This window comes from Mirounga leonina, unplaced genomic scaffold, assembly GCF_011800145.1.
Source record: "Mirounga leonina isolate KUSES-001 unplaced genomic scaffold, KU_Mleo_1.0 Mir_165, whole genome shotgun sequence".
Lineage (NCBI taxonomy): Eukaryota > Metazoa > Chordata > Mammalia > Carnivora > Phocidae > Mirounga > Mirounga leonina.
The window spans coordinates 62,016,733-62,032,477 of record NW_023270415.1 but is presented as its reverse complement, the minus strand read 5'-3'; the positions used below and the strand labels follow the sequence as shown (position 1 = coordinate 62,032,477).

The following is a 15,745-nucleotide window of genomic DNA, read 5'->3' as shown; positions in this document are numbered from 1 at the left end:
GAGTCAGATTTTTTCCCTAAGACCATCCCCTTACCTCTACCAGCCATAACTGCATCTGCATTTCCACGTTCAAGAAAAAAAAAAAAAAAGAGGTCTGGGAACTTCATTTTTATCAGTATTTACCAGCTCTGGAATTCTATTGCCCTCCACGTGTTTCTTTCTCCTGTCTGCTTACAGCACCCCCAACGCCTGGAGTTAGGACACAGGGTCAGAAGTTGAAAGAACACGAATTCTTAGGCGTTGTTAATTATTAGGCCCCATCACAGACCGTCAATGGGCTTCCAGGCCAAACAAGCCGAAAGCCTCCTAGCAGGGAAGCAAGACAGCCTTCCATCATCAGACATCCTCAGGTGGGATCCCGGTTCCTAAATTTGGTTCCTAATAACCCCTTGAGGATGATGCCTGTTGGGGATTTTTAAGCCATCCCCCACCCCATGTTAAGTGTTTATCCACCTGCACCACCTGGAGGATCAGACGACCAGCTATATCACTTGGCAGGATTCTGCAGAACCCCGAGTATCCCAGGGCGCAAAGGAACAACTTTTAACCGCACCCTGTGCAGCGGCTCTCTGGCCCAGGTGGGGAACCACAGCCAGCTGGTGGCTCTGCTCTCCTCACTAAGTAGTTAGCCAAGCAGGCCGGCGAACAAGCCCAGAAGATCCCACCACAGACACCTCCGCCTCCAGCCCTCCGCACGACCTCTGCCAGGTGCTCACCCACTTCCAATTGTCAGCGAAGAGCTCAATCTCGGGTCTCTATTCAGCGCCGAACGAAGCCCAGCGCATAGCATCCTGGGAAATGTAGTCCCGGGCACGTCCGGGGGTCGCCGGCTCCGCCCCCGAGACACCTCCCCCCGCTCCAGGAGGGATTATTCTGCCTCGGCCGGCTGCAGCCAGAGCTGCGGTCCGAGTGTGGAGACGGGGCAGTCCCCTGGGGAGGATTCGGCGTACCCTCCCGGGTCCGAGGGAAGTGAGGGAACTACACTTCCCAGGCTGCCCTGCGCGGAGCCGGAGCTTGCAGCCTCGCTTTGCGTGACCGCGGCAGGTTGGTCCTAGAGCAGATGAGCGCAGAATATTTAGGCGAAAGCGCGAGGAGGGGGGAGCGCGGGGCAGGAGGAGTATCTCGGCCGAGAAAATTATGCATGCGTTAGGGAAGCTCTGAGAGAATGGCTGTGGAAGGTAAGGGACGCTTGGGCATTTTAAGCTCCCTCTTAACCCGCGCACCCCAATACACACATCCCTGATGAATCTTGGGGAACGTGGGGAGGAGAGGAAAGAGGGTGGTGGCGAGCGGGCCCTTTCTTCCTACACCTCTTGGCACTCACCTGAGCCACGGAAGGCCAGTAGGCGCTTTCTTCAGTTGCTTTGGAAAGACATGTAGGTGCGCAGGACTTTGTGGTTGGAGGCGAAGAGTACCCCTAATGCGACACGGTGTACTGGAAATGGGGGGAAAGCCGGAGAGACCGGCATGAGGTCTCAGCCCGGAGGTGCCCCTTTCGCTATCCCCTTTAACCGAGGCCGGCTGGGTGGCCCGGGGGCTGGGGATGCTCGTTTTGCCCCCCACACGTGGGAGAGGACCCTGGCCAGGTGCGTCATCGGGAAGCATGGCCCTCGATTGGGTCCAGGGCCCCTATCTTGCGCACCCGGCGGCGGTGGCAGGAGATGTACTCAGAGGGTGGAGGTGTCCCTACACCTGTCTCTGTTTATACGACCATCCCGGGGTTAGCAAAGTTTATAGAAAAGAAATGGAATCAGCCGGGAATAAAAAAGAACAACCAGTCTCTTCCATGTGGGTGAATTCTTTTCTTCGAAGACCACCTTCCTCTTTTCTAGTATAATTATGGCCTCTGGCTTTGCAGTTCTGGCTCTACAATACTGTCTCCTCTGAACCTCCGGGATGAAAGCAGGGGCAGGAGGTTTGTGAGGGATCCCGAGTCTTCCTTTCAGATTCTCTTCCCTTGGAACACAGACTTTTTTTTGTGGAGGGTAGTTTATGGGGAGAAATATGTGGACCAGATGTGTTTGCGGTGTCAAATTAGAGGTCAAACTGTGCCTGAACGATAAAATGCGGTAATCATGGGACTGAAGGAGAGCCTACAGTTCCCCGCAGAGTTATCCTGAGTGTGGCTCAGGTAAGAGGGGAACTGGGGTAGGAAAAAGAGGGCATGCCTGCCAGTGCATCTGGCTCCTTGCCAAGGGGAAATGAGTCTGTTCCTTGTAGGCTAGAGGCAAGAGGGAACCACAAGGCTTGCTTCCCTCTCCCCTCCCTGCCCCAGGAGAGAGCAATTGAACTACTCTGACTCCTGCTCTCATTATAATTACTTAACCATCTGAAGTAGCAACAACCCAGTTCTTCTGCTCAGTACCTTAACTCAAAAAACTATTGCCTTTGGGCTGAGGTTCAGAGTGCCCCAGCTGGCTACTTTTAGTTATCTATATTATATTCACATCTATCGTTTTTATATTACATCTCTAACATACATGGCTTTGGAAAAAAAATAGCCAAAGATGTTTCTAAGTGTTCTGTACTGTGCAAACGTAATAAGGTGAGAATCTGGCTTTCTGCATCGTTACAGTTGATTGTAAGTGAAACAAGACTTCAGATGAGCAAAAAAAGATAAAGAAGATAAAGTTCCTCCTGAGCTTCAGGCCAGGGTTAGGTTGACCTGCTGGCACCCCTTCTTGCCTCACCCTTCAGATGACCTTGGTTATTCTCTTTTTCTCTGCACTTTTCTGTGTTTCCAAGTGAGGGACACTCCCACTGGTTGCCAGTCCGCAGTGTATTTGAAAACAATTTCCTGTTCACTGTAAGAAGTATAAAATTAGTCATATTTCTCGTCTGATGAGTTATACCAGCAGTCAGACCTTGCAAGAAAACAAGAACTTTGGAATGAACTACATGTAGACTGCAGAGACTTATTTTATTTTCTAGAGATTTTTTGGTTCAAGTGCTTGTCTAGTAAACAGGAGATCCCAAGTTTGAATCACAATGAAGTCTCAACTTGAGGACTGAAGGAAGTCATTTAAACTTCAGCTGCAAAGAGGATTCCCTAGCTCTGTTTTTGCAAAGGCAGTTTGCTCAGCCTAGTGGGCGCTTCTTGGCTACTCTCACTTGATCTTTCAAAAGGCTCAGGGAAAACTTCTCTTCCTCTGGGAGCCTGTCTCAACCCTTTGTTCCCTCTGCCTTCCCAGCTCTCTGCCCTGGTCTGTGGGAGGTGCCTTCTGCACTAAGCTTTCCTAGTACCTGTGCTTACACCTATTTTAACATTTCCATACTCAATCTCACTAGACTATAAGCCAGTAACCCCTTCGGGGTTGGGACCTTGTACTTTTTGACTTTATATTCTCAGCCCATAGCGCAGTACTTGACCCAGAGTAGGTTCTCAGTAAATGCTTATGGAATGTATGGGAAATAAATTCATGGCCACTTTTGTAACTGACTCCATAAGTGTGCATGGGGCTTTCTTAGGAGCCCAAGCGCCATAAAATAAGGGACTTCTGAGAGATTTGAAGGTAAGGGAAATTTTTAAAGGAAGTGCCCCTCTCTTCAGTCTTTTGTCCTGATGCTCAAAGAATCTTCTAGAGCAGTGGTTCTCATCCAAGGGGTAACAGTCCTCCAAGTGTGTGATTGGGATATGTTGGGTCTGCTGTTGGTATTTTTTTTTGTCCATGGGCCAGGGATGCTATATGTCCCTCAGTGCATGGCCATCCCATACAAAGTTCACAACCCAAAACCAAGTAACAGCCAGTGTCCCTAGGTTCATTGAGAAACACTGATTCAGAGAAGGAATTTGGCCAGAGGAAGTGGAATAGGACGTGTTACTTAACATCTGAACTTTAGTTTCTGCATCTGGGGAAAAGGGTACACTACTGTTTACTTCCTAGGAAAGTTGGGAGGATTTAATAAAGGAGAGGGCTTATGGAGGGTGCTTTGAACATAGATCCTCAGTAAATGTTTTTTGTACTCCCATCCTTCTTAACAAAACAAAGAAAAGCTTTACTGTTTGGCATGTTTTGTATCCTGAATTTTCACTTATTCATACAAACCTAATTAGTAGCAAAGTAGAAGGTTTTTTTATTATGTGTAACCTGTTTAAGTAAGCTTGACCTTGTGTTAAGTGTAAAGTGCTAAAAGTAGTAAAAGTGTTAAGAATAGGGAGCTCATTCATTTTGCTGAACCCTTAGCCTTGAGTTTAAGATGATAAAGAGGTGCCCTTTGTTTTATGGCTACCCTGGGTTATGTTTTCTTCTCTGAATTTAATTACAGTATCTTGTTTCTATTCCTTAGCGTGGTGGCGACCCATGCCTCGCATTTACAGGCAGCTGGGCAGCTTAGGGTTATGCTTTCCAGCCATAGAGTACATGGTCTGCATTTAGGTTGGGATTATGTTTACATCCATTGTCTTTTAAAAAAAAAATGTATTTTAGTAAATTACCCTAGATAACTGGAAAAATTAGGGCCACTACAGAGAGGTAGCATGCAGAAACCAAAAAGTAATCCGTTCTCCATGGACAGACTGTGTAGATGATTGTGTCCATGAGGTGATGTTTAACAGAAATGGATTGCATTATTACACAGGGAGAGGAAAAAAGTGAACTCATCAGGGACAGTATTGTATTCATCTCTGTATTCCAAGGTTGGTGCTTGGCACTTAAAGGACTGCAGTAATTGTTTCATGAATGGAGTATAAATGTGCTGAAGCAAGAGAAGGGTATTCCTACTCCTTGTTCACATTTCCTTCCCTTCTTGCTTCATCCTCAGAGCTGCATAAGCAAAGTGGGGTGGATAAACTTTTGTGTGTAGTGCTTCTATTTCAGATCTAGTAGACTCTTATGTGGCATAAAAATGATTTCCAATATTCAGCACTCCCCATCCCCAAAGATTTCAAATGGAAGGCAGTATGCTCTAGATGACATATCTGTGTTAAGGAATCTGAACTTTCCATCCTAAATGAACACATTGGCTATCAAATGGCCTCAAAGTCATTCAAGGCTCAGGTTTTAGAATTTTTCTCCTGTAAAAGAAAAAAAAAACTGCCCATCACCAAGTTATTGTAAGAATACATAATAGCAGCTGGGAGAAAGAGCAAATGAGCTACTCAGACAAGCATAGCAAAGAGAAGGAGTCGTCAGTGAAGGCTCTCTACCCCATTTGAATTCAGAACTGAGTCACAGAGACTCATGATGGGAGATACAAGTGTCCTCTTTATTACAAACCTCCATACCTCCATGGGTTTTTGTTTTTGGTGGGGTTTTTTTTTTTTTGGTTTGGTTTGGTTTGGTTTTTTTGTGTGTGTTTTGGTTTGTTGTTTGGCTTTGGGTTAGATGATAAAGTAGACTTGTTAATATTGCACCCAAGCAGAGCACTTGTCCCTCCTAGGAGTTGCTGCCCCTGTAACAGCCTGGGGAGCCCAGAGAACATAGGCTCCTGCAGCAGGCAGATGGGACTCCAAGGGAAGGAGAGAGGCAGGAGACACGTGTGCTTTGTTCCCTCTCCTAGACTTGAATGTCGGTAGTTGTGTCCTCTTCTGAATCTAATTACCCCTGAGAGAGTGGGGAGAGACCGAAGTGTCCTCACGGATTTCCCCTCCTGTGAAGCCTGAAGCAAGGAGGGCTGTCAGAGCTAGCCCACCGACATTTTTCTAACTGCGATTCCTTCTTGAAAACATCGAGTGTAATCACCTCTTGTACTTGGTGGTGCTGGTGCTCGGTGCAGGTAGGCACTGTGTCTTAGGCCAGGCCCGTGGTAGACCCTTTATGAAGCTTGTTGAATGAATGAGAAGACAATTAATGGGAGATGATGGATGGTTCTGATTCCTCCAGTAGCCCCTTAGACCCCTGAGAGAACTCCCACCTGTGTTCACCCCCACAGAGTAGGAGCCGTAGAAGCAGTGGGAGTGTAGACTAGTTTCCCTAACGGGATCTTACCTGTGCATTAGGATGTTCTTGTTCAACTAGCTGCTGCCCCATTTTGTTCCACTTCAACTTATCACGGAGGGGTCTTTTTTCCTTCTTTCCCCCACCCTAAACTTAATTTTGTTCTCTAGCGCATAAGATTTGACTTTTCTGTACCAGCAGCTTCTATGAATCCCTTTAAGACCTGAGAGTAGTGATTAGAAGCCCAACATGGAAAATTCCTATCCAGTGTGAGAAGTGGGGCCTCAAACCCTGCCTCCATGCTTGCTGGGGGTGGTTCCTGCCACTCCCATCACTTCTTGGGGACCTCTCAGCTAGTTCAGACAGGGAGGGCTTCAGTTTAATCCTACTCTTGCATTGCCTGGCCCAGCCCTTTCTTCTGTCTTGCTGTATGTTCTCTTAAGCCAGAAGAAACAAGTGCTGGCGCTCATAATGGGAGATTGCCCAGGACTTGCTGCGGTCACTGTGTTCTGTTAGGCTGAGTCATGGTAGATGCTGTGGTGACCTGCACAGGAGGGGCAGCCCGGGATCCGAAGCCGGTGCTTGAACTCCAGGGAGGGTCCCATGTCATGCATTTAGTTAGGAGAAAGGCAGGGAATTGCAAACCCTTTCACTGGCATTCATATAGGTTTTGTATTTTCTGCTCATAGGCAATAGAACACAGCCTGTGTTCAGGGAACTCTACTAGATTTGTGGGCGGAGGGGAGAGTCTAATAAAGAAGGGACCTTAGCCCGTTCTGTACCTCCCCATCATCACTTTGCTGAAGGAGACCAAGGAACAGATTAGGTGGAATGATCTAAGTGCTAAGTAAAAGTACAAGCAACATTACATGGGAGGTCTGAGAACAAACGGAGCATTTAGTTCTGAGCTGGATGGGATAGCCTAACCAAGGGAGGAGCATTCGCGTGAGCTTTGGTCCAGGATATCGATGGGTGGGGCATGGCAGAAAGGGCATGAAACAGTGGTGTATTTAGAGTATGTTCTACTTAATGGATTTTTTTCCCCAAAGTCTCAGCGTTGTGGTTGTTTAGCCCTTTACGGGCAGGAAAGTGAATGGGGATGCTACCCTAAGTCACGTCTGGTACATTCCTTTTCCTGCAGGCTCTATTATCTGCTTGGCCAAACCTTCAGCACTCCCTGCAGTCCAGTTGGATCTTGCACACAGTCCTTCTGAAACCACAGGAGGAAGCAAGGAAAGCAGCTCTCTTGTAAATCAAGCTGATTTCTCCCCAATTTTCTGAAGTAGAATGTGGCAGCACTACCAGCTCTGAGCTGGCTCATGAGAGCAAACTTGGCTATATTTAGTCTGGTTTTTCTAAAGTGTGGGTGCAAGAAGCTGCAGGCACAGCTTGCCTCCCCAAGTGAAGAGCACGAAGGGGTGGCAGCTGTTGGGTGACAGGGGCGGCTGCCTCCCTGCCTTCAGACTTTTTCCAAGGGCACTGAGGCTGGGAGGAGCCAGATGCCAAGTTCAGCTCTTTGCTCCTCAGCTGCCCATGCTGCTGTGTTTGGTGGTATTTCGTCCAGGAAACTCCCAAGTCTTCAGTGATTTGACAGATGTTTGTGGACTGATCATGGGGTGTGAAGCCTCAAGCTATAGTTCACCTGGAGAGCTGGGGCCAGAACGGGCTCAGGCCTGCTTGTGTCTTATGGTGAGGGCTGTAGCTGTCTTTAAATGTACAATCTCTGCAGCTAGACTGGGTGGGAACCCCAGCTCTGCTGACGACCTGCTGTGTGGGCCTGGGTAATTCACTGAACAGCTCTGAGACTTCTTATTTAGCAAACGAGAATATCAATAGTAATGATCTCATAGGCATGTAGAGGGCCAATTCTGGCCGATTCTGGTAGTTCTCAATAAACACTCAGTAAATGTTAGACAACATGATGGCAGTGATGTCTCCTTCCTGCCATACTTAAGAAAGCATCTAAGCGGATGAAACCAGAGAGGGAGACAAACCATACGAGACTCTTAATCTCAGGAAACAAACTGAGGGTTGCTGGAGTGGAGGGGGTGGGAGAGATGGGGTGGCTGGGTGATGGACATTGGGGAGGGAGGTATGTGCTATGGTGAGCGCTGTGAATTGTCTAAGGCTGATGAATCACAGACATGTATCCCTGAAACAAATAATACATTATGTTAATTAAAAAAAAAAGCATATAAGCCATTTTTATGGCCACATAATGTAGTGTCTGGCATAGTAGTAGGTGCTCCGTGAAGGAATGTAGGTTCTCAGAGTTGGGTAAGACCAACAAAATGTAATTGGTAAAATATGAAGCATCTTCACTTTTAATGTATTATCTGATTATCTGATTCCCTGCAGTTATGAGGCCGAAGAGGAAAGTAAAAGTTATAACAGTATATTCACTAAAGGTTCATCACTTAAATGATTCCCCCTCCCCACCCAAAATTTACTTGTCACTTAACACCTGCTCTTTTATCGGTGGGGCTGTCTAGTGGTCTGATAATCCCCCAGCCATACAATATGTAAATTGATTGCAAAGCAGAATTTCAGATCTTGCAAAAGAAGAAAAATTTTAAGCACTCTATAAAATTGACATTGGGTCAGAGCTGCATGATTCCATTAGTTTTCCAGAGACGATATGGCTGAGTTAGGCCAGATAACCATTAAAGAAGACCATAATCAACCTAACATGGTGACTTGATAGGCACCAAAGAACAATATTAGGATCATCTAAGGATTAAGAAGTCTTTGGTGAAAATTGATGCCCTAATATATTTTTTTGGGGAAAAAAAAGAGGTCTCTATATAAATAGGCTATAAAGAGTCAAATGTAAAATGAAAAATGTTTTGTCCAGCTGATATAAATCTTGTAGAAGCTACATAACAAAAAATGGATTCTTTTTGTCTAAGAATTAACACACATTTACAATCATAATCTAAATTTGGTTAAATTGATTAAAAAAAAAAACACTCAGGTTCTCCTGAGATAAAATATTTAAACTATTTCATGGTTTTGAAACTTGAGTCCCTATTTCAAATGTTCTCTTTGTTCTATATTAGTAGGTTAAGAAACTTAAAACTTGAGTTATTTAGGTCATTTACATACCATAAAATGCACCTTTTGTAGTTCTTTGAGTTTTGACAAATATAATGTATTCAGTCTTATAATCATTACTAACATCAAATTTACTTCCTACACCCCAAAATGTTTCCTTGTGCCTCTTTGTAGTTACCCTTCACCAACATCGGAGTTCCATCCTTGCGCTCCTGCGTTTTGGGGAATGTCATGTAAATAATATACTATGTTGCCATTCAAGTCTGGCTGCTTTCATTTAGTGTAATGCACTTGAAGTTCACCCATATTGTTGCATGTAGCCACCCAGTCCTTTTCATTACTGAGTGATATTCCACTGAATGGACATACCACCGTTCATCCATTCACCAGTTGAAGTACATTTGGGTTGTTTCCAGTTTTTGGTAAATGTGAATAACCACTGTAAATAGTTTTTGTGTGAATGTAAGTTTCTCTTGTATAAAGAGGTAGGAGTGAGGTTTTTGAGTCCTATAGTAAATGTGTTTTAACTTTATAAGGAACGGCCAAGCTGTATTTTAGAGATCCTATGCCTCACACGTACTATTGTGCCAAATTTTCCTCAATTTGGATTTTCTCTGTATTGACAAATCATTGATAATGAGGCTCTCACAAAAATAAGGGAATTGCATTAAGGGGTAGAGTTTAGGCATTCGGATAGGATTAGGAGGGAGCAGCTTTCCTGAGGTGGGCTCTTTGTGCTACATTATACAAGAGTATAATATGGCTATGGCAAATATACACCCTTGGTTTTGACGTTACTCCAGATCTCAAGCATGGATATAGCCTAGAAATGCCACTGGTTTTGCATCCAAGAAAAAGCTGTTAACAAATTCTTATGTTACTTACTATAAAAGGGACTTTTATCAAGCTCTGGATATTGAGTCATTGTTGTCAAATGAGGAAAGAAACCTAGATGAGGAAAGGCTTACCTTGGATAAAGATAGACAAGAGCATGAGGACAGGAAAGGGAAGACCATGTTTGAATCCACAGAAGAGGAGCTTAACTAGAGTGGGGAACAAACTTACCTGTCCCTGAAAGGAGTTGGCCTTATTTGCCAAGGGGAGTCATGAACTCCGTTTTGTTAGGTTGGTTGACTGTTTCTAGTATGATTTAAATTTTGAGAATGGCAGGGGCCAGGGGCTGGTTTTGCAGCTGTGTGCCATTCTGATTTAGAATTGGGTCTTTCATCAGCTGTTCCTTTATGTAGTGGGAGCGGTGCTTGTTTCACGTGCAAAGACCACATTTTACCTGGCCTCAAACTGAGAATAAGTCCTGATGGCAGAATTGTTTCCAAGCACAAACGGTAGTCTTGGAGGTATAATTTGGATGCTAACACACTAGGATTTCCACTAGGATTTTTCCCCTGGTCCATGTAACTTTGGCATAGAATACTTGAATCTGGGATTGCTACAGAATTCCTATATGCATGTGCATTACATGGAGGTGAGTATATTATTAACCAGACTTCAGTAGATGTACTTTGCACTTGATTTTTGTCTCAAGTTTGTATTGCCCCCTTGATGACCAGCTATTTATAGGTGTAGGAGAGAGCAACCAGTCACCAAGAAGTAGGGGTGGGGCATCCCAGCTCTTGGTCTTGGCTGAGTCAGTAGATGTGTGTCAGAGCCTTGTGATGCCCGAGCTCTTGCTTTCTCTGTTTTCTGAGAAAAATTAGCTTTTTTTTATGTTGGGGTCCTTAATAAGTACTTCTGTGTGGATAAACTGGGATCAACAGTTTGTGTTGGAGTCATCAAGGAAGTTTGTGGGGGTAGAACATTTACTTCAGTAGCTTAGAATATTTTTTACATTCACAAATATTTTTCAAGCACTTCCTAATGGTTGAGTTTAACAGTCTTAATATATGGCTGGGTAAGCCTACGAAAAGCAGGTGTGCTGGACCTTGACCTCTTTTTAGGTCTGTCTTTAATGATAAAATTTTCCTGGGACACTTCATGACACCCACATTCCTAATCCCCTCCCTTGGGTGTGTTGTTGTTTTGGTAAATCAGAAGTGGGGCCCTTAATCTAACATGATTCCTGAGTCATTCTTACTAAACACATTTGGGAGACACTGATAGAGGGGCAGGGTTCCTGATTTCTTCTTAGGATCTTAGATTATTAATCCCTTCACAACTATGTACAATTTGTGTATGGACATCATGTGTATTTTTCACTGGGAGAAAGACTGGGGCTTTCATCCTGTTCTCACAAGCCCTCTGAGAACATGCATTTGACTTTTTTCTGCTACATCTTCAGTGCCTACAGCTCTGACACAACAAAGGCACACAGTTGCAGAGAAAACAAGATAACTAATGTTATTTTGTGCCTACTCTGAGCCAGGTTCTTGGTGTCCATTCTAAACATTAGTTTTCATAATGCAGTGGGATGGGTGGTTTTCCCATCCAATAGTTGAGGGACTTTAGGTCCAGAGAAGATATGTAATTTCCGCCAGGCCACACAGCTAATTTGTGGTAGAACCAGGCTTTCTTGCCAAATCTGCCGTATTCCAGAGTTCTTTTTCACTGTACTATGTTGCTTTCTGGTTTTGTTCTAGTTCCGTAGGTGGTTTCAGTTTACTAGCTCTCTCATGGAAAGGTTCATAATTTAAGGAAAAACAACATTATGGTAAAATAAATATTGCTTATTTGGGCTCTACAATAGGAAAAACTCAGGTTTTGGGATCAAATCAGTAATAAGGTGTTTATCTTGATATTGCTTTGCACAGTTTTGCTTCTTTCCTTGTAAGGAGCCCCAGGTCTTCAGGTTTTTATTGTTGCTGTTTCCCCATGCTGCCTTCCAAGTTCACTTGCATGCCTAGCACAAATGAGTGTAAATTTCTACTTGATTTGGACAAGAACTATTCACTGTGCACCCGTGATAGGCTCAGCAGTATGAAAGGCACTGGGCAATGTAAAAGAATCGAAGGCTGTGAACCTTACCATCGTGAGACTTACAGTCAGGTCAGAGATTGTGAAGGTATCCCGGTAGAAAAGGTGCAGGCGTGGCCAGGACCTGTGAGCAGGGTAGGCTGTGTGGGGGCTCTGAGCTCCTAATCAGGGAGCTGTCACACCCACAGCAGTGGCCCACCCACTGCCCTGGACTCCCCAGGAGAAGTCCTCATAGTTTTAAAGAGAAGAGTGAATGAACTGCTATAGACAGCTTGGTCATAACCTGGAGAAATGGAAAAAAAACAAGCTGAAGTAATAAGAGCAAAGGAAGAGATGTGAGAAATATTCACAGGGGGAAAGGAAGCTAGGGTTTGGGATTGTTTCCTTCTTTGGGGCACACTTCTCTGGTATATTGCAGAAACATCAATTTTGACCTTTCTTGTGTATGGTAAATGGGGTAGGATACTCAACAGTCTATGGAGTATAATAATGTGGTTATAAATTTAAAAAGATGAACTCTATTTGTTTTATTTGGTAGCTTTCCCCAGTCTGAAATAATAAATTACCTTAGAAAACAGGAAAATGCATGGGAGGATTGCCTGGTAGGGTGTGGCAGACATGTAATTGCTCCTGACTCTTCGCCACTGCAATAAAATAAAGTCCAAACTCCTTAGCAGCCAGAGCCCTTCCTGGACTGCTAGGGCCTTCCTGCTCCAGGCCGATTTCCCTCCCTTTTTCCTTAGGGATCTGCCCTGATAGTCCCTGGAGCTCAGGGATCAGCTGTTTGCTGGCTTGTGGTGCATCTTGAATCCTTCCCCACCCTATCTTTATATTCTTCTCCCACCTCAAATGCCTTTCTCCCACGGGTTCATGTGGTGTCCTTCTCCCATCCTTCCGTGCACATGTGGGTGAGAGATGGAGATCTTCCTGTATGAGAGGAGTGTGTCTGCCAGGCAATTACAGTGTGGAAGGGGTAGGACGAGGAAGCTGAAGGAGACCGGGAGAAGCAGTCAGTGGTAGTGGGACTCCATGTCAGAATGGAGTGTGCCAGGATCATGCCAGCAAGGTGCACGCTGGGAAGTGTCCATGGGTTTGGCAAGTAGTAAGAGCTATTCTAATGAAATGGGGAAGCAAATCCATATTATAATAATTCAAGGATTAAATGGGTGATGAGGACACTACTCTTGATGCAAATGTATTGAAGTGGAATGAAGGGAGAAATAGTTCTATCAAGAGAGCGATCGAGATTAAAGGTTGTCAACATGGTGAGAAGACATAAGGAGGAAGATGGAGGCCTTGACCTAGATGGGAAACAAATTCAAAGGAAGCTTTTTTCTTTTTTCTTTTTTTTAAAGCTAGGAGTATTTGAGAGTCTGTAGATGATGTGTGTGAACTGACCCAGTGGAAAGAGAGAATTTGAAGATACAAAGAAGGGAAAACTGGTAGAGCAAGGACCATCAGGAGTTTAGATGTATTACCTCTTGGGGAAGGTATTGTTTTTTTTCTGGGAGGGATGGGTGGTGCCTGGTGCAAATGAGTGTTCTAACTAAAATATCAAACTATTGAGAAATACTAATACCATGTACTAGGCACTGTCTTATCTGCTTATTCTATATTAACTCATGCACCTTCACATCAGTCCTGTATAGTAGGTACCAGGATCATCTCCATTTATAAATAATGAAAGGGGCACAGAGAGGTTAAGTAACTTGCCCATGGTCACTCAGGTAGTAAGTAGTAGAGCTGGAATTTGATAAAAACGGAAGATGTCTGTCCATTTTCCTAGTGAGGAAACTTTGGGTAATACTGGATTGAGACCTTATCATCCTTAGAATTCCCTTTAAAAATGAGGCTATTAAAGGATGACTTTTAAGAATCTATGGGCCATTGCCATTTTCTTGTGAATTCATTTTGTAATAACTCCAGGTCGGACGGGTATGGAATAGGACTTGGAATTCACAAATGTTGGAGGAGGGTATAATTTTCAGAATAGGAGTCCTTTTTCTGGAGAGGTTAGGCCTTGGTGGGTGTTTGCCTGCGGAGCAGGGGTTGGGTGCACAGGCCAACCAGCAGGTACCGCGAGGGCGCTCTGATCCTACAACCTAGGTTTGGGGTTTCAGGAAAACAGTAGGGGCAATGTCAGGAAAAGTGAAAAACGTACTGAAAATAAACTTGGCCAGTTTCACAGTTTTGCCAAGATAAGAACATGCTCCCTATTTCCTTCTATCTCCTGCCCCCTTCCTGCTTTTAAAGCTTTAAGATTTAGGTTTCCAGGGTGCTGATGCCATCGTCCCCGATTCTAATGCTAATGGAGAGTGATTTTCTGGCTGATGCTTAGTTCTATTGCTGGCTAAGTGCCTCTGTACCACCCCCATGCAACTCCTGCCTCCCTCTGACCTGCTTTGCCTGGCCGGAGTTTCTTAATTGCAACTCAATAGCTGGTACCTTTGGCACCCACGTGTTTGCTGGGGCTCACCCCAAGGCCGCCATCATTGAAATCCTACCGCCTTGGCTTTACACAGCACTCTGTGCTTTCCAAAGTACAGTTTCTCATCTGAACAGATGATCCATTGGCAGCTGGAACAGACGCTCTCATTCCCATTTCATAAATAAGGATGTGAAAGTTCCCTCACCCGAGGTCACGTAACGTATTCGCGGCAAAGCTTAGATTTAGAAGCTGGTGTCTTGAGTCTTTTATGGCTTCTATTACTATTGCCATGATTGAAGGGGTGGCACAATGCCTACTTTGAAGGGGTTTGCAAGTGGGATGTTCTACAAGGGATCATGAGTTTTTCTGAAATTACAGATGACATCAGCCAGAGTGGGGCCAGAGGTCCTATAGTTCTCCGGAGTCACCCAATCCTTAGCTCAGATAGTGAGAAGTTAAATTCTTTTTTTTTTCCTCTCCCATTATTTTGTTGATTTGCCATAGCTATATCTTCTAAATAGCTATATTAAAGTAATATTTAAACATATTTTTTTTCTGGGTATGAAAATCCTTCATAGTCACCATAGGCAAAAGAAACTAGGGATAACAATAGCTAACATTTATTAGGCACTCAGTGATATTAGTAGCTAGGGTTGGTCTTCAGCCAGAATACCCTGGTACAGCTACATCGGTTGTTGATAACCAATGACTTCTGATGGGTTGTAGTCCAGACCATACTGGTTGTTTGTTCTGCATATCCTACCTGTTCACCATCCCATGAGATGGTTCTTAATATTATCTCCATTTCCTCCATGGAACAGTCGAGGCCCAGAGAGCTTAAATAATTTCCTCAAGGTCACCAGCTGGTAAATGATAGAGTAAGAATACAAACCCAAGTTCAGGTGAGTGGGCAGAGGAAGAATACAAACCCAAGTTCAGGTGACTTCAGTGCCCACTCTGTTGCCACTAAAAATGTCAGCCCGTACACCACCCCATATTTCCTTCTGGGCTTTATATTAAGTAACTCATTATACCTGGTGTAACTTGTCATTCCAGCAAATCTCAATGGGTATTTAGTTGATAAAATATTAATGTGTTTGTATTTTGGTTTTGGTCACTGTGTAAGCATAATGAACAATCTCATTCACCGTAGATACAGCATTTAATGAGGCCCATGATGGGAGCTCTTGTGAGGGCAACAAATAACTGAGTTTCAGAAGGGTATCCTCTCTTTCTGTCCATTCTGTCCCTATGACTTTTCAAGATCAGAGCCATAGAAAACGCCTACCTTTTTTTTTATTATGTTATGTTAATCACCATACATTACATCATTAGTTTTTGATGTAGTGTTCCATGATTCATTGTTTGTGTATAACACCCAGTGCTCCATGCAGAACGTGCCCTCTTTAATACCCATCACCAGGCTAACCCATCCCCCCACCCCCCTCCCCTCTAGAAC

The 15,745-nt window shown here is 44.4% G+C and overlaps 1 protein-coding gene across 8 annotated transcripts in view; it reads left to right on the top strand.

Annotated features, from left to right (window-relative positions):
- Window positions 1–1,053: 1,053 nt before the first annotated feature.
- The window catches only part of SAMD12 (sterile alpha motif domain containing 12), a 380,385-nt gene continuing 365,693 nt past the window's right edge, over window positions 1,054–15,745 (top strand). For 4 of the 8 annotated variants that reach the window (XM_035011804.1, XM_035011805.1, XM_035011802.1 and 1 more), the window contains exon 1: window positions 1,055–1,178. In XM_035011804.1, the coding sequence (XP_034867695.1) occupies window positions 1,166–1,178 (13 nt within the window). In that variant the 5' untranslated portion in view covers window positions 1,055–1,165. Of the gene's footprint in view, window positions 1,179–15,745 lie in introns of all 8 variants that reach the window. The other 4 variants (XM_035011801.1, XM_035011803.1, XM_035011808.1 and 1 more) reach the window with 2 other exon arrangements.